Below are 22,030 nucleotides of genomic sequence, written 5' to 3'. Positions count from 1 at the left end.
TTAAAATAATTAAATTATAAAAAAATAAAATTATAAAAAAAATATTTTTATAAAAAATAAAAAATAAATAAAATAATAATAAAAAATAATTAAATTTATTTTTAAATTAATTTATTTTTAAATTATTTATTATTATTTTAATCTGTTTATTTTATTTTTACCGTATCGTATATTTATTGGTAAAGTAAATTTGGGATTCCAACATTGGTTGAAAGACTCAGACTTGACTTTATTAAACAAGAAACGATATACATAAATCTTATACAAAAGAGACAGGGACGCAAATCGTTTTGTTTCCTTTAACAATAGAGAGAAAAAAGAAGAAGGAATTACACCTGAATAACTCACACGGAGTACATAGAGAAAGAGAGAGAGAGAAGAAGCGAAAAAAAAAATCAACTCATGGAGACACGGATGGGACTTATAAACTAATTTATAAATAAATCACTTTACATTCAGTTCTTACTACTATAGGCAGAAAGAACTATCTCTTTCAATTTCTTTTTATACGTATAGAGTGATGGTGACTCACTTAATCAATCAAATAGTTCATAGATTTCTTTTTAGAAAGCAACAATAGTATTTCACAATATCTATTAATTACTTTGCTAACTATTAAATAATTTACCAATTATTAAAATAATTTACTAGCTAATAATTAGTAAGTATAACAAATGTTAAACTCGCTTCACAGACAAGCATAACTTAGGGGATAAAATACAATGAAATTGCACAGTAATACTTTGTCAATGGAAACATATCGATGGAGTTTTTATAAAAACAAGACACTACAAAAAATAGTTATGATTAGTAACAAAACAACAATTAATGATTATCTTCACAATTATTTTCTAATAATCATGAATCTTAAGCGGGCGGTGACTCAAACTTAAGAATACAATAAAAATGACGAGCATCAATGTATATTTTAAAAGAAAAATAAAATAAATTAGGTAAATAGGAATAAAAAATAAGAAGAAGTAATAAAAATGGAGAAAATTAAGGGAAAAACAAAGCAAAGAACTACTATACCTTCATAAACATTTCTATGATCAAACTTGCCAAACCTTGAAATCACCCCATGAAACTAGCCAATACTTGTAGATTGTAAAAGTTAGTCTTATTTAAAAACAAAAATGGCATAGCTTCTTTAAATTCTGGTTTGATGTTCTTGGTCCGTTTTAGATATACAAAATCAAAGTGTGTTTTTTTCCACAGAAAGAGCAAGTAGAAATATAAAAACTTATTTACATTCAGAATTTCTACTAATTCTTAAAGCTCGTCCGACTTCTTCCAATCTCCAATCTCCGTTCTCTTATTTTATTTGCATCAGCGTTCAGCCTCTATGTTGACAGCATTATATCTTCATTTTTTTTTTGTAATGGAAAAACCAGAAAAGCCATTTTTGATGACATAGCTTTTGAAGATGAAAAAAAAAAGACAGTGTGTTGGTAAAACAATTTGTTTCTTAAGTTGAGATTTTAAACTAACTTTTTTTTAATATTATGTGAAAATTACTGCAATCAGGCAGGAGAGCGACAGTTCCAATACCAAGAAATATACTCTTCTTAAAATCATCCTGCTAACCCAATCTATCAGCTTGAGCAAAAAGGTAGCTTTCTATCTAAGCAGTGCTCTCTCTTAGTTCTGAATTCACGATTTTGCTTCCCTACTCCTTGTCAATGAAACATTCTCGTTAAGATTGCTTGAACAAACGAAAGCAATTATGACATAATTAATATAAAATGGCGCATACATGATATAACCCAAACATAAGATACATACCGGAGGAGATACTTCTTCGTCATCAGGACAGAGAGATGAGAAACTGCCAGTCCTTGTCAACCCCGGAGTACCTTCTACTCCAAAGTTTTTTATTTCATCGTCTCCAAAACCATCAGTTCCAGTCTGTTCTCTAGCAAGAAAATCTGTTTTCGACTTTTCGTTTGGTAAAGAGAGAGAGCTCAGAGGGCTACCGGCTCGGGTTAATGCAGGTGTTCCTTCCTGCTGAAAAGTCAGGACCGAGTCACCAAAAACACTATCTTTTCCTTGTTCTGAAAACAAACAAATGTTCAAGTAAATATGAAACTATTCAATATCTTTTAATGAAAAGGTGGCATAATCGTGCGCAGGATCTTATCTTTAAAGGGTTATGCTTCAGATACTGCGGCATAAAATAAATATTATTTCAATCCATTATGTACATAAATCCTAGATCTTCACTTCAAAATAAATTTCTGTACACGCAGAAAAATTAACTTCAAGGGATGAGGTAAATGTTTTAGGAAGGTCCAGCCACCCTTGACCCCAAAAATAAGCCAAACAAAATGTAAAATTTTGCAGCACAACATAAGCATCTTGAGATTTCAGAGGAAATCTACCTCTAAACCGCCCCTCTTCTTCAACAATACAACCTTCCACGGATATGCTGTATCCAAAAAGTGCATACTCCTAAATGAAACTTAACAAGCTAGACCCTTAACTGCGAAAATAAAAATTTTCGTATTTCTAGTATTTTAAAAAAATACAGTGTCGGAATAGTAATTTTAAAGAAGGAAAGAAGTTCAAATCTTCTATAAACCAATATCGTATCATATGGGAAGTTTTCTTAGTTCTAAAATAAAGTAAACTCGAACCCTCTCATCAATTTAAGCTTAAAACTAGCTGGAACTAGGCATTGGACTAGAATTATACCTAATCGTCCATATATTTATTTCAATAAAATTGATTTGAAAAGACATGATAAGAGACAAATATAGAGAAAAATAAGAGAAAACATAGAGAAAAAAATAAGAGAAAGACGTACCAAACTTCTTTGGTATAAAACATAACATAAAAACTGTCTAAAATAAATAAATTAATAAATTATAAAAGTAAGTATAAAAAACAAGTTTCTTAACTGAAAGTAAGGAGCAATTTTAAGACTTAAAACGAACAGAAGTTATTATGTCTATGAGGGTGGTTGCTCTTCCTCAATACCTCGCTGTTTACGCTAAAGTTTTTTAGAACCTTAAAAAAACTTCTTATTGTTCTAATTAAGCGAACCTTGTGTTTCAGGAATCGTTCTTAAAGAGTTGGGACGAAAATCAAATTTTAGCGTAAAGAGCAAGGTGTTGAAGAGAAGCAACCCCCTCATATACGTAATAATTTCTATTCTTTTTAAGTTTTAATGTTGCTCCTTACTTTCAGTTGAAAAATTTAAATTCAATTTCTGATCGTTTTTTAAATAATGCCCGGAAAGCTTCACCTCCATGGAAAAATCCCTCCTCCCCAAAAATTCAATTTACCATCTCCACGCGTAAGACTGCGTTAGCAAAGAGAAAGAAAGACACAAGAAGAATTTCGTATAGGAATTCTGGCAAATTCCCCCATTGTAAGATTTCCCCTGAAAAATTCACTCCCTGGAAAATGACCTCCCTATGGAAAATTCTCCCCGTTGAAAATCCCCCCAGCAGAAAATTCGTCTCCTCCACCCAAAAAACGTATACATGCTTCCCAATAACAATTACTACACGTTAACAGTGAGCAAATTTTTATAACTTAAAAGACCTTTCCCCAGGGGCTGCAGAAGGTCATGATATCTCCAATAGCACTGTTATTTGGCCTTTCAGCTATGCTGAACATAATGGCTATCTCAAAATTTTGATCAGACAATTTTGAGAAAAAGGAGCATAGGAGAGGACCTAGTTGCCCTCCAATGTGTTTGATCACTTAAAAAGACACTAGAACATTTAATTTCAGGTCGAACGAGCACTATCCCAATATTCTAGGACCACTGACTCGATACGGTCACCCCTGGAAAAGAAAAACGAAACAAAAAAACGAACAAATAAACACGCATCCGTGATCTTTCTTCTGGCAAAAAATTGCCCAATTCCAACCGCAAAAAGTAGGGTTTTCTGATACGCTGAATATGATGATTTGATTTTCACTGATATTTTCTGACTTTTAGGGGGTGATTTCCCCTTTTTTATGAAAATCAGGCAAAATTTCTTAGACTCGTAGCCTTTGATGGGTACCTTCCCAGCCTAAACATGACTTACCAGCTTCCTTATTCAACACGAACCCTACTCCCTGAATACGTACCCCATCTTTCCTGCCTGAGTAACCAAATTCTATATCACCTAATTTCATGCTTCCTACCCCAGGAATATGAGTTTCTAAAACTCCTAAGAAGTCTAATTCGAAGCGTTTGAATTCGCCAGTCAAAATGCCGTTACGATAGTTATTTTGTAACGTCGTAACATTCCAAGTTCCAATTCAAATATTCTTTAAATCATTAAAATTATTTTGGCCGCAGGAAAAGCCATGGTCCGGATACCGGTGCAGGATGGGGACCAATACATGTCCCTGGGACCTCCGGTATGAATGGAGGCTTTGTACAATTCTGGGCTAATCTTGATCACAACAGAGTTTTCAGCACTTGAATTTGCTCGTGTGTCAACAAGAGTCGAAACCCTGCACATACAGTCTCAAGCCTATTACTTCCGACTCATTTTATAATCATGCCTACAAATATTATTCCACTTCGGGGAGCGTATTAGATAAATTAGCTAGGAAGAGGTTTTTTCAGCCGAAAACGCCCGTCAAAACAGACAAAGCCCAGAAGAACTATTACCACCAAGTTGAAACTTTCAGGACATATTAAGGGGGAAGTTGAACTAAATTTAAAGACAGTATGAGCATCCAAAGTTATCGAAAAAGTGTATATCAGATATCTTAGACTGTTAAGACTAAGGGAATTAAGTTGGAATTTTCAGAGCATGTTGAGGGGGAGGGTTGTTGAAACATGATTGTGGTCTCGACTCGACGTTGTAACATGATTGTGGTCAGAATAGCTTCAGCCCTATAGAAGTCAAAATATTATACAGGTTTTACCATCGATTTATTTGAAAAATATTTCACGTAATCATCCATCCAAACTATTATTAAGATTCGTTGCAAAATATATTAAGATTCGTTGCAAAATTATTATTAAGTTTTGTCCAAAATATATATAGAGCAAGCCAAAATCTTGATTCTTCAGGGAGAAAACCAGAAAAGGCTTTACATATATTCATTTTATAAACCAAAAATATGTCGCTTAAAAACAAACATGATTTAGTTTTTCCACAAGAAAAGTTTATCAAAGAGAAGTTAAGAGCTACATTAAACCTAGCAACAGCAGAAATAGAATCAACTAGTAAAATACATTTAGTAAAAAACAAAAAGACATTTTAAAAGTTTTCTTTTTAACGACGTTAATAAATCCAAAATTACTCAGGCTTTCAGGAATGAATATCACTATATATTAAAATATTAATCTACATTTTGTTAGTTCTTTTTAGTAATCGTGGTTATTATGGTGTTTTTTTTTATACTTATTTTGATAAATAAAACATACAGATCGAAATAGAAATTGTTTTCAGTAAAGTGTAAATAACATTCTGTTCTTTGGAAGGCATAGGAGCCGTTAACCATATTCCTGTTTGCGGTAATTTCTGTTTCTTTTAAGTTTGACTTTATTATTTATTGTAATTTTTGTTTATTTGGGCTTCACTTGTTTGTTGACGTTGATTTCTGTTTTTTACTTGAATTACTACTTGACTTTCATTGTGCTCGTCCTAGGCTTAGTGTGCTGTTAACATTTCTTTGGAAAACTTCTTTTGTGGAGAAAGCTTTTCCAGATTAATTTAAAAGAAAAATCTAAGACAAAATATTTAATTTCAAAAAATGACTTATCACAAGCCCCGAAGGACCGAATTCGCATTTCGGAGTCATAAAACCATTAAATTTTTTTTATAAAAATACCACAACAACAAAAAAATTGGCTAAACAATGTCAAAAATCACAAAATAAGAAAGGAAAAGCCATTCATTTAAAAAAAAAGAAAGAAAAAAAAGGCAAAATATCAGAAAGTTAAAAAGGTAAAACTAAAGCAAAAGTAAAAAAAGAGTGCATTAAAATTGCTTTAAAAAAGTTTAAAAGAGAACATATAAACAAACGGGAGGGAAGAAGAATCAAACGAACATAAAACTTGGATATCAAAACTACCAAAAAAAAGAAAAAAAAGAAAAAAAAGAAAAAAAGGAAAACTATTCGCTTATTTCATCAGTAATGAAGGGGACAAAGGTTTTTTTCACACCTGAAGGTTAAGCAACCAATGGAGGACAAGATAGGAAAAGGTTCAGAAACAGTACGTGGCAGGCGGTGACTGGATGGGGAGCATCTTTTGGGGAAAATTTTTCTTTACAAAGGTTTATTTTTGCACTTTTTGCAAAACGGAGGCACAGTGTCCCTCTTCTGTGCTTAAGAGTTTCCAGCTTGACCTTTTTACAAGGAGCGAGTATGGTACTTAGCTTCTTTAAAAATTATTCTCAGAACTCTTTTTTGAATGGATTCAATTTTTCCTGATTCATCACGGGAGATGCCAGGATGCCAAACTGGACATGCATATTCAAGATGCAGGCAGAAAAAGAAGTATAAATCCGTAGAGAATGGACGGGGGGACGTTAAATTTATTCAAGAGCTTAAGGAAAGGCATGGACGCATTAGCTTTATGGACAATGTCTTTAACATGGATACCCCGCTTCAAATTGGAGGAAATTGTAACCCCAAGTAATTTAAAGGAAGACACAGAAACATTTCGGGGGATAGGGTTGAGGTTTTAAGGAAACATAAACATATACAATTTTTTTCCGTTACAATGACACTTCCTATCTAGCTAAATTGGAACAGAGAAGTGGTCCAATAACGACAAAAATTGTGGCTGATTTCTTCATGCTTTCTCTAATTCATCTATCTAAATTTTTTGGGTGAGAGCTTCAAAAGTTACCTTCTCCTCTTTGCTATTCCTTAATAGATTGATTTGCGACTTAAAGAGTATAACTGAGTAATATTTTTACATTGCATAGGAGGAAAAACACACAAAAACAAAAAACAATATATATATATATATATATATATATATATATATATATGTGTATATTTTCATAACTCGATAAACTTATCAACTTGGATTGTTTTTTTTTTTTGAAGAATAGCTTCAAAATTTGCAAACTCCTCCTCACCTTAATAAACGCGACTTAACACAGTAACTGATAAAATTTTTCAAGTAAGCAAGAGGAAAAGAAAAGTAATAAAAGAAAAAAGAACATTACAGGTTATTATGACGGTAACAAAAAATATGGAATCGAACAGATAATGCACCATTTAAAACTGAGATAACATATCAAAATCGTGTTCAACTTGAATTTTAAGTTAGTAAACAACGCTCATATGGTCCTACTTTTAGCTTAGGTGAAACAAACTACGATAAAACTAGGCTAAGAAAGAGTTCTAGAAATGGGACATACCAGCTTCTACTGCAAAACACAGAATAACATAAAACTAACTGATTCACTGTATTGATTCAGACAATGCTTAAAAACTTCCAAGCAGAAACTAAAGAAACAATCCAGACTAAACAGACCGAAGATCGTGTACAATACAGGTGAGCATTAAATTAAGCGGAACTAATTTGCTATGGTCATGCCGATTCAACCATAACAAGCTTGTGTAGTCACGTTGTCTCAAAACAAATTAATAAAATACGAAACTTACGATTAGATGGCAATGTTGGTCTAATTGGTTTAACTGACTGTACAGGGTTTCTTTCTTCACATGTGTCTCTTCTTGATCTCCTTGGACTCGGGGGCATTGTCTGACATGGCGAGTCAGGGAGTTCACTCGGGCTAACGGCACGGCTAACAAGTCGACTTGTTAAAATAAAATAAAAATATAAATATTTTAGCACTTTTTTTCTAATTAGACGACTTAAATAAATTAAAGAAAAATATAAGCAACATGGTATTTTTTCTTCTTGCCTTACTAAACGAGAACGAGGACACAGCAAACCCCTTTTGATACACTCATTATTTAGTCAGAAACCAACTTAAGCATGGAAAAGGCAAATTTTAAAGACAAGCAACTAGATGAAGTTTGGAGCTGTCTTTTGAGCCAATGCTGTAGATGTATGATCAAACTAAAGCCAATTTTGTTACCTATATGACAAAATACAATTGGCAGTAAGCTGTTAAAGTCAATAATTCGATCAAACATCTAGGTTTAGAACGAGTTCCCGTGGATTTTAAGACTTGGAAATATATTATGTTAAGCAGATGAAACATTTGGGAATAGATTTACAAAAAAAAACTGAGTCCAGGAAAGTGATAAAACCTAGATTACATAATGAAGTTTATTCATTTTAATGGTGTCCATGATAAATTATGTTTCCAATTGGAGCCATCATATTTATTCAGTTTACTACCCAATCGACCAACTAAAATAATACCAATGCAACCTTCGCATAACAATAATAGGTCAAACCCGATTTTAACCTGCAACAAAGTCATTACGGTTGACACTTTCCTTAATGAAACGTTGGAATAGAAGTAAAGAACCAGAGCGCGGTGTTAAGGAGAAAGTAAAAAGTTACAAAATTCTATTTAATATAACAAGTTTTTTCACTCTGAAATGGATTAATATAATCAAAGTAAAGTGAAATGACGGCTGCCACTCTTTTCTAGTCAGTCACTATGGTGAGAAAATACCTGTACACAAGAGGGAGGGATCCCCCCTGAGAATGGTCTAAATCATCAGTTTTAGATAGATATACAATGGAAGCATTAACCTTTAATTTAGCCGCATGAAATATAAATGATCAACTGAATAGGCGAAGAACTACTTAATTTAACTTCATAGAAGTGGTTTATTTTCTCTTTTTACATCAACTTTGTTTTACTTTCACTTTTTAAAGCACATTAATGTAGAAATGCTGAAGAAAAGAAAGCTAGCCTTCAAGTTCTCTGGTAATCTAACACTACACACATATTTCAGCAATCAAATATCATTCAAACGACTGGAAGATTTATTTTAGTGCACTTCCTACTTGTTCGACAAAGATAAAAATCAAGATACTAATAATTTGGCGTTTTCTTTGAAAAGTAAAATTAAAGTCACTAAATTTCGTTTAAAGATGATGAATTTTCTACACAGCATGACAAACATACACTATTTTTGCACTTGGTTTAGGGATCGAGATGTAGAAAGTTTTTTCATCATCATAGGATGGAGGGGGATAAGAGAACTTTTAGAGGAAAGGGTAAACACTTTTTTCTCCAAGAACTGCATACGAACGAGATAATAAAAAAAACAACCGAAAGACTCACCTAAATTCACTGACAACAGAGCAACCGTCTTCCTGTAGACCTTGCACACCCGGTGTACGTACACTGTCTAGGGACTCAATAGAACTTGCACGAGAAAACATTAAAGGAGTTTGCTCAGGATAAAACTCTGACTGAGCTCTGAAGGTTACTGCTTTACCTACAGAAAATTAGCAAACACGTTATGAGAAACATGACATTATTAACAAACTTGAGACAGAATAATAGAACAGGTAATCAATTGCATTGTTACATGTAGCCGATATTCTGTCATCCTAAGCGTAAAAGACATGTCTAAAGAAATTCCAACTTCAAAATATTAAAAAAAAAAATCTGCCTTCTGGTAGAGAGTAATGTGAGTGAATTAACCTACAATACCCACTGAATTTACGTTTTATTTTGTGAATTACGCTTTTACCTTACGTTTTACGAATCTTACGAAAATTACATTTTATTTTCTACTGAGGAATAGGGCTTAGTGCTCTTCGGACGACACTAAAATTTTACATCACCGTTCATCAAAGATTTACTTTTTTTTTCGCAATAAACATCTTGTGACAATTAATAATGGCCTATACTTTCAGATTCGGCACTAAAATACCCAGTATGACTTCTTTTTCTTTTTTTTGTAGTTACCAGATATTTTTATAAAGTATGATTTTAAAGATGTGCACTTATATGCACTGGAAGAATGCATAAATTTTCATATTTTAAATCATATACTTTTTTCGACCATCGCCTCATGAACTGGTCTGCAATTCTGTATAAGCAGCTGTTCTTGAGACAAAGGATTGTCGTATGTGCGCTCAGAATAATGCTTTCTCTAAACAAAAGTGTATGAATGTATATTGTTAATCAAGAAAGCAGTATATCCACTAGAAATCCGAATCTTCACTTAGCATACGGCGCAGCACTGAATATTTGTTTAAACGGTAGTTCACGGCACGTACCTTAGCGACAAAAAGCAACCTTTACTAAGAATTAAATAAAAAAACAAGTTTATTTTTTAACTGAAAATAAGGAGCGACATTAAAACTGAAAACGAACAGAAATTACTTCGTATGTGAAAGGGGCTGCTTCCTCATCAACGCCCCGCTCATTACGCTAAAATTTGACTCTTTCTCTCATCTTTTCTTTTTAAAGCAGTATAAAACCTTAGCGTAAAGAGCGGGGAGTTGATGAGGAAGCAGCCCCTTTCATATACAAAGTAATTTCTGTTCATTTTAAGTTTTAATGTCGCTCCATACTTTCAGTTAAAAAACTTGTTTTTTTTTATATATTTAATTTCTGAACGTTTTTGAATCAATGCATGTTTTGATTTTGGCTCTCCGCAGAGGAATAATTATTCAAAATAATTATTCAGAATAATGATTCAAAAGAATTCCAGGGAAAAGCTACTTACGAATAGAAAAAGCTCAGTCTTCTACGGCATTTTGGTTACTGGGCTCAATGAAAGATTTTTTCTTCTTCAAATTATCCATTATTTCAAGACTTTACCAAAGAACTAACTTGATGAGCATACTAGCAGTGTAATATCCCGTAGGTATCCCGAATGAGGTGGAAAGAGGTCAAAAGAAAGGATCCAAGGCAAAGAGTAAACTTTTCAGTAGATTAGAGTGGAAAAGGAGCCCGTGTAGTTGTGTGGGCCTTAGGAGACGCGGTTGCTGTAATCAGTTGATCCTATTGATCTCTTATTTTCAACAAACGGAAAAAGAAACTTATTAGACGGCTATACTTATTTTCAGCTAAAAGAACCATACTATTGAAAAAATAGCCTCAAAGTTGGACTTTTAAAATTTCATACCCAAATGAAGGTAAAAAACTGGTTGTAAATGAAGAATATCAAAACATATTTTAGTTTTAGATTATTCTTCTGTACTCATAAGTTGCGCCAAAAAATGCTCCAGGATTTTATTGATTAATTCTGAACAATTTAGAGTCCTCGTCAATCTAAAAGGGAAAGTTAACATCCAAACGGTCGAGTAATACTGAAAATAGCATTCAACTAATAACAAATATAAAGTTCTCATGATTTGGTACAGAAACAGAAACTTTAACCTCTGCAAAAACCGAGATTCTGTATTGTTGATCACTGTAAGTTTACTAATTTGTTCCTTAAACGACAGAATTTAATTAATGTAAATACCTAAATATCTATATTTACCCACTCATTTTATGGAGCAATTTCCAATTTTAATAGTTTAAATGAAACACGCTTCACTGACCACTAGAGGCGGTGTTAGGGGTAGGACAGAAGGGGCACTTGCCCCAGGCGTAAAATTTAGGGGGCGCAAAATTTTAAATAAAAAATCTAACAGCGATAATCATTTTGCAATTTTGTTATTTCATTTTTTTTTAAATAAGGTAGAGGGCGCACATAATAAACACAAACAATTAATAAATTAATCATTAATTAATAATAATTAAACAATTTAAATAATAACGAAAAAATAATCAAAAAACAAATTACTAATTAATTCATAAACTGAAAGCAAAGAAAATTTCATAAACATGTGACCTGGAAATTTTTTGTGGGAGACAAGGGGAGGGACGCTTATTTTGTCCCTGGCACAAGAGAAGCCACAACTGCCACTGCTGACCTCGAACTTCTCCGAAAGCCATACATCCTGAATACTCTAGGTTAAGTACTTATTCGACTAGCATGAAACAAAAAATTTACATTCAAACCAACAGTCTCAAGGGACCTCCTCGTTTTGAGTCATAGATCCTCCTCGTTGCCCACCTTCAAACTAATTGTCGTGTCACCCGCAAACGATATTGGCGATTCACTGTCCGAAAGCATGCAATTTGGAAGGTCATCTATAAACATGAAAAACAAGAGCTAAGAGCTCATATGGCACTTGTGACGAGGCAAGAAGAGCTAAGAGCCAAGAGCTCATATGGTATGAGCTCTAACAAAATTCTAAGAATCAATAGATTGATTTAAAAGGAAAATCAGAGGCTTAATGCCACTCAGGATTTAAAATAAGAGCTCTGAGTCACAATTTCCTTCTAAATATAAAAATTCATTAAGATCCGATGACCCACTCGTAAGTTATAAATGCCTCATTTTTTCTAATTTTTCCTCTTCCTTTAGCCCCCCATATGGTCGAATCTGGGAAAACGACTTTATCAAGTCAATTTCTGCAGCTCCCTGACACGCCTACCAATTTTAATCGTCCTAGCACGCCCAGAAGCACCAAACTCGCCAAATCACTGAACCCCTCCCCCCAACTCCCCCAAAGAGAGCGAATCCAGTACGGTTACGTCAATCACGTATCAAGGACATTTGCTTATTCTATCCACCAAGCTTCATCCCGATTCCTCCACTACAAGCGTTTTCCAAGATTTCCCCATCCAACTCCCCCCAATGTCAACAGATCTGGTCGGGATTTGAAATAAGGGCTCTGAGACATGAATTCCTTCTAAACATCAAATTTCATTAAGATCCAGTCACCCGTTCTTAAGTTAAAAATACCTCAATTTTTCTAATTTTTCCAAATTAACACCCCCCCCAATCCTCCAAAGAGAACGGATCCGTTCCAATTATGTCAATCACGTATCTAGAACTTGTGCTTATTCTTCCCATCAAGTTTCATCCCGATCTCTCCACTCTCAGCGTTTTCCAAGATTTCTGTTTCCCTCCTCCAACCCCCTATGTCCCCGGATCCAATTCGAGCCGAAAATGGAGCATCTGAGACATACGATCCTTCTACATATATCAAGCTTCATTAAGATCCTATCACCTATTCGTAAGATAAAAAATACCCAATTTTCACGTTTTCCAAGAATTCCGGTTTCCCCCCTCTGACTCCCCCCAATGTCACAGGATCTGGTCGAAATTTAAAATTAGAGCTTTAAAGCACAAGATCCTTCTAAATATCAAATTTCATTAAGATCTGGTCACCCTTTCGTAAGTTACAAATACCTCTTTTTTCCGAATTACCCCCCCCCCCACAACTCCACCAAAGAGAGCAGATCCAGTCCGGTTATATCAGTCACGTATCTTAGACAGGTTTTTATTCTTCCCATCCAGTTTCATCCTGATCTCTCCGCTTTAAGTATTTTCTAAGGTTTCCGGTCCACCCCCCCCCCCAATGACGCTGGATACGGTTGAGATTTAAAATAAGAGATCTGAGTTACGAGGTCCTTCTAAATATGAAGTTTCATGAAGATCCGATTGCTCCTTCGTATGTTAAAAATACGTCATTTTTTCTAATTTTTCAGAATAAACACCCCCCCCCCAATAGAACGGATCTGTTCCAATTATGTCAATCACGTATCTAAGACTTCTGCTTATTTTTCCCACCAGGTTTCATCCCGATCCCTCCAATCTAAGCGTTTTCCATGATTTTAGGTTCCCCTCCCCAAAACTCCCCCCAATGTCACCAGATACGGTCGAGATTTAAAACAAGAGCTTTGAGACACGATATCCTTCTAAATGTCAAATTTCATTGAGATCCGATCACCCGTTTGTAAGTTAAAAATACGTCATTTTTTCTAATATTTCAGAATTAACCCCCCCCCCTCTCAACAACCCTAAAGAGAGCAGATTCGTTCCGGTTATGTCAATCATGTATCTAGGACTTGTGCTTATTTTTCCCACCAAGTTTCATCCCAATCCCTCCACTCTAAGTGTTTTCCAAGATTTTAGGTTTCCCCCTCCCAACTTCCCCATGTTGCCAGATCCAGTCAGGATTTAAAATAACAGCTCTAAGACACGATATCCTTCCAAACGTCAAATGTCATTGCGATCTAATCAACCGTTCGTAAGTTAAAAATACTTCATTTTTTCTATTTTTTCCGATTAGCCGGCCACCACTCCCCCCCCCCCAGATGGTCAAATCGGAGAAACGACTATTCCTAATTTAGTCTGGTCCGGTCCCTGATAAGCCTGCCAAATTTCATCGTCCTAGCTTACCTGGAAGTGCCTAAAGTAGCAAAATCGGGACTGACAGACAGACAGACCGACAGAATTTGCGATTGCTATGTGTAACTTGGTTAATACCAAGTGCCATAAAAAGTATCGGCCATAATACAGATCCCTGCGGTACCCCTATATTTTCTAGCGGAGAAATACGAGATGATACATTTCATTAACAGCATATATGTTACAACTTACCAAAAATAATCGCTCTGCATCAAAAGATTTTTAGTGTAAAAAATATAGTTGCCACAAAATAATTATTACTCAAAGCCATTGATAAGAAATGATGTAAAGCAGCTACTGCTTGTTCGCTCTGCTGACCTACCAGCCACGAAACTAGTGAAACTACACAAACAAGTACGCGTGCACATAAATAATTTGGGAGGTAAAGCCAATAATTTAAACTTTATAGATCAGTTGACTAGTTCACATTTTCAGTAGAGCAATGATTGTAGAACAGGAGGAATTAGAAACTCTCGACTAAAAAAAACTTTTGGAAATAGTCGACCGACTGTCGAGTATTTTTAACTTTACAAATCCTTCAGACTTATCCCTTTTCCTTGACAGTTTATTATTAAGTATAGAAATTACCTGCTAAGAGCCAAATGAAAGGATCAATACAAAAAAGCCCACTGAAATTTTTAGATCTGGCAAATTTTTATAAAATATTTTCTTATCTGTTAAAAATGTTATTTCTAATTTTAAAATAACATACTTGAATTCCATACATACTTTTGATCTTTCAGGGCAACAGCTATTTCTTGCCGTCTTCTGAAGACACCTTGTTTCGGTCGTCTCATAGATTTTCTTTCATTTTTTTTTCTATTTACTAAATAGACAAAAAAAAAGATTACCTTTGTCAACCCTTGCCACTTCTTTGGTTTCCTCTGCCTTGTCTATTTCTTTGACATCTTGTTCCTTTTCCTCATCGTTTCCTAGTTCAATCGAATTTTCTGATGAAATTCTTGACACAAATCCTGGAGTTCCTTCCGTCAGATAAGTTTGCGGTTTTTCTGCTTCGGGGTAATCATCATCAAAGTTCACAGGATTACTCTGTTCATCAACGTCCTTCGATTCATTCTGGGAAATTTTTGCCGAATCACGAAGATCTGTTACTGATGTTGCATGCGAGAAATTCGCAGGGGTTTCATAAGGCGTACCTAAAAATTCAAAAATCAGGATATTGAAATCTTTTCTAATGCTAAACTTGCTTACTTTGAATACTAAAAATTTAATAAAATGCTCAAAATATGTAGTATACGAACACAATGCTTAAACTACTCGGTATTAAAATATGTACTACCCAAAACACCCAATATTCCAGATACATTCGTAATACCCAAATACCTTAAATACCTTATAAAAACCAAAACACTTAAAACTAAATTCTCAAAATTTGCCAGATTTTAAGGCCCTCTTAAAAATATATAAATACGGGATTAAGTAGTAAACCAGAGCTAGCCATTTGCATATATGTTTTAGATTATCATGTTTTGCTTTAATTTAATATAATTCAGTGTGTTAAGGACTGAAACTTTTAAAGTGAGATTGACCTCGAAGTCATATATTATAAAGTTGATATTATGGTAATAGGTGGTAATTGAACCTAAGAAAAGAGGAAACAGAAAAATCTACCCTTTTAACTAACATCCCGAGCTTATTTTGGAATCATTCGTATCGGAGCCATATATAAAAATACACAAAATATGAAAAATAATTAATTTTAGCCATTAATTTTCAGTTTTATAAATTCCCCTTTTCCACTATGTGTAGGGATGATCAAAATATCAAAATATGCCATTCTCCTGTTCAAAAATTTGCAAACTTGAGAATATAGCAGAACTAATATATTTAAGTGTTATTTGCCAGTTTTGTTAGCTTCTAAATTCTAAAAGAATAGTTCAGTTGCCAAACCAATTTAATACGTAAAATAGATAAAACTGGAGAAAAACAAACGTACGTAGTTCTAATTACAATACAAATCACCACGTTAATATCAAAAAACCCTTTTGTAAAGGTTTCAAGTTCCTATTTAAAGATATATGGATTATTTTTCCCAGGATTATTACGGATGCGTGCTTATTTATTATTTTTTTTCCTGGGGTGATCGTATCGAACCAATTATTCTAGTTTTTCGGAAGAGGGCTCCCATTCTTACAAAAGTTGAGGTTCTAGTGCCCTTTTTAAATGAGCAAAAATTTGCGCCCCATAAAAGTGTCGTTTTATGCCATTTAGCGGCACTAAACTATAATTTTGCCCTGAATACTATATATTGAGCTTCTTAGCTGCAAAGAAGTACTACTGCATGGTGGTGTATTTGTTCCTAAAAAGTCACGTACTCCATACATGATAAATGGTTAATACAGACATTTGTCTTGAAATTAAACAAAAAAAAACAAACAAAAAAACTATAAGTTGGACAAAAAAATCGGCATTTTTGTAGTTACTTATGCGCTTGAGCATACATACAGAAAGCTGTTAATTACATTTTCGTGCAGAACCATTAGCATCGGGTTCTGAAAAAATAAGAAGAAAGAAAGGTATTGATGCCAAGATGTTTTGTATTCTGTGCTTTTAATGGACAATGGAAACAAAATAACTCCATCAAATTTATTACAGGTATGCAAAGAATCTTCTTGACTTCCTACCTTGGGCCACTATGAGATACGGCATTACAGATCCTATCGCTGCCACCAGCAAATCCGTTGATTTTTGAATTGAAAAAGTTTTTGAAAGTCATGGCCAATTGTAGAAAAAGCCAAGACAGATTGTCCAATTAAATGGGCATCGAGTACAAGGTTAATTTTATCCCTTTGATTGCCGATTGTTACTGTCTTCCACTTATGCTACACCTCTCATGCATGTCACTCCACAATGCCGAACTAGAGTCAACCTGTTGAGGTTCTACCTTGCCTTTTTCGCAATTGTAATTGCCAAATTGACAATTGTCGATTATAACTGACGAAGGCAAATTGTTTATATATATATATATATATATATATATATATATATATATACATATATATATATTATATATATATATAGTCCAATTTGCCTATATGTAGCCAAATTTGCCTATATATTGGCAGATATTGTCAATATATCCATACTTTAAGCGGCGGGCATAGGCTAGATGGGATGAGGGTCTAACTGTCTGGTATTTATTAGTTAATTTAAAGAATTTGCAAAACCTTGGCTCGTGGCTTGTCGTAGCAATGGTTTAAACGAGCCACGGCATCAGGCATCCTTTCCTTTTTAGCAATGAACATGGGCGTGAAAAAAAGACTATATTGTTGGTATACGGTTAGCTATTGATTACCGCTAGACAAATAGGCTAAACATTCAACGGCTTTAAGCATCCGTGCCTTAAGCAGTTAAAATAAACAAACAAATACATCCATTTTGAATACATCCTTCTAGTAGAGCCCTAAGATTCTTGGAAGAGGTACCAAGGAGGGCAAAAGAAGAACTAGGGGGCCCTGATCAAGTCTGACCTTGATCCCATTGGTGTTTTTTAAGAAATTTGGACATAGATGGTCGGCCCAATGGCTCACGTTCGCAGAGCAATTGGCAGCAGATCGTGAAACCTGGTCCAAAAAGGTCACACGGATCCTGGATGCCGGACGAGGCGGAAACGCCTGACTCCCGCCACATGTACAGTTAAATAACCATTTTTAAATAGTAAAATTATCGCGTTTTTATGTATTATGATTATGCCTGTATACGTGTGTTATGAGTTTTGTCTTTTTTGTATTTAATTTGTCATTTTCGACCTATCTCTTTCCATATTATATTACGTCTGTCCTTTATATTTACAACAGGTCATAAATAAATTCAATTCAATTGAAAGAAAAACACAAATATCAAACAGTTCGTAAGGAGCGACTCGGTCCAATGGTAACCGAAACTCTAAAAAACGGAATGTTGATAACAATAGATATATCAAAATATTGGTTTTTCGTGCTGATTTCAAATACTTAAAATGCATTGGGTTTAATAATACCTATCAAAAGCTACGAGTCAGAGAAACTTGCAATTTTTTTCGAAGAAATATCCCCCAAAATCAAGGAATCTTAATGATAATCACGCCATCAGAATCGGCATAACAGAGAACCCAACTGCAGAGGTGTCAAGCCCCATCTGCAAAAATGTGGAATTTGTATTTTTTGCTAAGAGAAAGATCACTTGTTTATTCGTTGTTTTTTGTTTGTTTTTTTTTTTCGCCAGGTTGATTGCATCAAACCAATGGTACAAGAAAATCGGAAGAGGGCACATTCGAATAGAAACTAAAATTTCCTGTTCCCTTTTCAAGCAACCAAAATAATGAAGGGCAACTAGCCCCTTTCCTACCCCCTTTTTCCCCAGCGTTATCCGATCAAATTTTGAAGATTTTACGAGTGAAGAAATTTCCATGCAGGGTTTTTTTGCGGGTGGCGGGGGGAGATTGTCCATTGAGGGGGAAAATAAATTTCCCGATATTATTTGAAAAACAATCAGAAAATAATAATAAAAATATCATCTGAAAGTAAAGAGCAGCATTAAAACATAGAACAAACAGAAATTATTCAGTATATTAGGGAAACTACCCCATCCTCATTACCACACTCTTTACGCTAAAGTTTGACTTTCGTCCCAATCTTTAAGAACGACTCCTGAAACACAAGGGCAGTTTAATCAGAATAAGAAAACTTTTTTGAAGTACTAAAAAACTTTGGCGTGAAGAACGATTTATTTGGGAGGGGGCACTTCCGGTCATACACGGAATAGTTTCTGTTTGTTTTAAGTGTTAATGTTGTTCCTTACTTTCAGATGAAAAAGTTGATTTTTTATTTAGTCTGCTGCATAGAATAGCTTTGTAAAACAGTTAAAATAAGGACAAAATTATTACGTTCGTCTAGGCAGCACTCCTCTCACTCGTATTACTTTGTTATAAACAGGAAGAATCTTACCTTCAGTGCAAAACGTTTTGACGGCATCTTCGGCAAAGTCCCTTTGGTCTTTCATCTTTTCAACGTCATCACGTTCTCCGTATCTAGCACCAAAATTCGTTGGTTGCTCCGGCTCCTCTATATTAGTTTCACTATAGACACCATACACCATAACTTTCTTAGCACTGCTTGGATTCCTATCAACAGGTCCTTTTGCCTGAATTACTTTTACAGAAGACATTTCGGCATATTTTACACTATAGTCAATTGGCTGGTCGGGATTATCATCATAAGATGGCAAGGAAGGTCTGGGCCTGTGATCTTTTGGATAAAGGTTTCGTAATGTATCATCACAGCTTTTCCATGCAACTTTTGGATGCATATATCTACTTGATGGTAGATCAAAGTGTTTGTTTAATTGACGATCTAGGCTTGATGAGCGACATCCACCGCCTGGCCCAAGATTTCTGTTTAAAAACGAAGATTGGCCAAATCGCTTATCAAGTTGAGTATCTGAACGTATGCTTGTGTTCATATCATCATTGCTAGTCTGGCGATTTAAAATATTAGGTGAAATAGAACGGTAACGTTGACCAATAGAACGATATGCTATTGCTTGCATAACAGTTCTGTCGAAAGGGTCTTGGGAACGTTCTTCACGAGGAGATGGACTCTCTATATTTTCACAAATTTCGTCAATATTAGGATCGATTTCTTGTTCAAAAGCTCTTTGCTTCCTTGCTTGTAGGCTTGGTGTGCGACTTCTGGATTCACTAGTGAATGGGCTGCCTTGAGGTTTCGAAGTGAGTAGATTCTTTAAGGTGGCACTAGCCCCTAATGCTATCATTTTATGACGTGAATGAACTAAAGCTCGCAGCAGGGGTATAGCCCCAAGTTCAAACATGGTCTTCTGATCTTCAGGGCATCGAGCAGATAAGTTCCAGAGTGTTCCACAAGCATTGCTAACAACGGTCAAACTAGGGGACCGGAGCTGTTGCAGAAGCACTGATATGCAGTTATTGCGACGAAGAACCTGTCTAAAAGAGAAATCCTGTTAGCTTTCAAGAACAAAGGACTACCGATGTTAAGAAAGACACAAGAAAAAAAACAAAAGAATAAAAAGGGTTCTACAGCCATATGGACAAGGCAGGTAAAATGGTAATAATGGTCAAAAGACGGTTGTTTTTCGAAAAATTGCCGACGGGTCATAAAGGAAAGAAGTGTGAATACAGAAAAATGATTTTATTACCAAAAATAATGTGCAATCAAAGTTAGTTCTTTCCATAATCCCCTTGATGATTGAGGCATTTGTCTTTTTTTTTGTTTTGCAATATTAGAGAAGTTTTGCAAGATTCCCTTAGTAACATGTCGCCGTCAGTGATTTAAAGTCAGTTGTGACGGTTTCAAATGATGTTGGGACCAAAAAAGTGTACTGTTTGGAAAATTTATTCGACAGAGGACCAAATTACTCTAGATTATGGCTATGAAACTTCACGACGCCTATGAAGAGCTATTCAAAACGGGAAAAGAAGCATACTGACTTTTGGAATCGTTGGCAGTTGGAATCCACGGCAGTTCCAGTTATTACAGTGCTCATGTACCCCCACGGCACTTTTCGCAAATTAAACAGGACCCACACATTTTCAAAAACACACCATATAGTTCCAAGTTAGCGACAAGTGAATTGCATCCCCGATTGCAGATACGACTTGGAGAGGCAGCACTCCAAACTAATGAGGAGGTCAAATAGAGCATAACAACTCACTTCAAATCATTGGCAGCAACGTTTTATGAAGAGGTTATTGCAAAACTTGTTCATAGGTATAACAAATTCCTGAATCGCCACGGTGATTACAGAGAAGAAATATTGTTTGTAAATTAGTTTTGGGAATAAATCATTTTTGTTCAGCCATCCGTCTTTCTTTTTAAGCCAATCGCAGATTTAAGAAAAACCAAGTCTTGCATTTTACTTTAATTCTTGAAAAATACTAATCAGCTAATCTTAAACAAGGTTAGCTTATTAAACTATATAAAATGTTGTTTCATTTAATGTTTCATAATTGAACCATTATAAGAAAACTGCACTAGATGACGGTCCCGTTTTCTTTTTTAAGAGTTTTGTATCCAGTATATAAGGTCTATACTCGCAAGCTGGCTAGCAACTTCGGCCTAGCTTCCATAAGAATTGCGTTACTAGCCAAAAGCTGTCATATCAATATTTACGACAAGACAAAAATTGGCTAGACTTGGAAAGCAAACCCAGGCTACTTGTGGAAAGTGTTTCTGGCTAGCGGTTTTCAGCGCCAAATTTTAATTACCGTGGCCATGAATTCGAATTATAACCCATGGTTTAAGAAATGCATTCTTTTTTATTTCGTAAATCAAGAACTTCAGAAAATGAACAGCCAGCTGAAAACCTTGCAGAACCATGTAAGAGACCCAATTAGTAACGCCGATTTATTGAGATGAATTGATTAGGTCAATATTTTTAGAAAAAAGGCTTTTTCAGTCAATATTCGGGACAACTTCACTAGTCGATCTTACAAGTCAGCTTTACTTTCCAACTTCAAACGCTTGTGCAAGGCGTTTCTGGTTAGTGGTTTTTGGCGCCAAATTTAAGTTACCATAACTTTGATTTTCAAATTACAACCCATGGCTTTCGAATCACACTCTTTTTGAACCATAACTGAGACCCAATTGCTAATCCCATTTATCAAAATAAATTGATTAGGTCAATATTAAAAAAGGACTTTTCCAGCCCATATTCGGGATAGCTTACATTAGTCAATCTTACAAGTCAGCTTCACCTCCCATTAGACATCAGCGCCTGTCATTTTTTCCCCGTCAAGACGTGGCTTGTCGCGAATACCCGCTATGCTCTTCAATTCTAATCTATAAAGATTCAAACGAGACGAAACTAGCGAAATTGTTCAACTAACAGAACTCGCACTCTAATTATTATAACCGCACAATTGTGTTTTTGTCTTTCC

The 22,030-nt window shown here is 34.8% G+C and overlaps 1 protein-coding gene across 2 annotated transcripts in view; it reads right to left on the bottom strand.

Moving 5' to 3' along the window:
* LOC136031855 (adenomatous polyposis coli protein-like) overlaps positions 1-22,030 on the bottom strand; it is a 127,465-nt gene that overhangs the window by 31,894 nt on the left and 73,541 nt on the right. For both annotated transcript variants that reach the window (XM_065711720.1, XM_065711719.1), the window contains 5 exons: positions 19,062-20,077; positions 14,967-15,272; positions 9,189-9,345; positions 7,582-7,736; positions 1,786-2,054 (listed from right to left, as the gene is read on the bottom strand). In XM_065711720.1, coding sequence (XP_065567792.1) covers positions 1,786-2,054; positions 7,582-7,736; positions 9,189-9,345; positions 14,967-15,272; positions 19,062-20,077 — 1,903 coding nt within the window. The remainder of the gene's footprint in view (positions 1-1,785; positions 2,055-7,581; positions 7,737-9,188; positions 9,346-14,966; positions 15,273-19,061; positions 20,078-22,030) is intronic.

This window comes from Artemia franciscana, chromosome 10, assembly GCF_032884065.1.
Source record: "Artemia franciscana chromosome 10, ASM3288406v1, whole genome shotgun sequence".
Taxonomy (NCBI): Eukaryota; Metazoa; Arthropoda; class Branchiopoda; order Anostraca; family Artemiidae; genus Artemia; species Artemia franciscana.
Note: the sequence above shows the minus strand (reverse complement) of the source record. Positions and strands in the feature narration are given on the sequence as shown.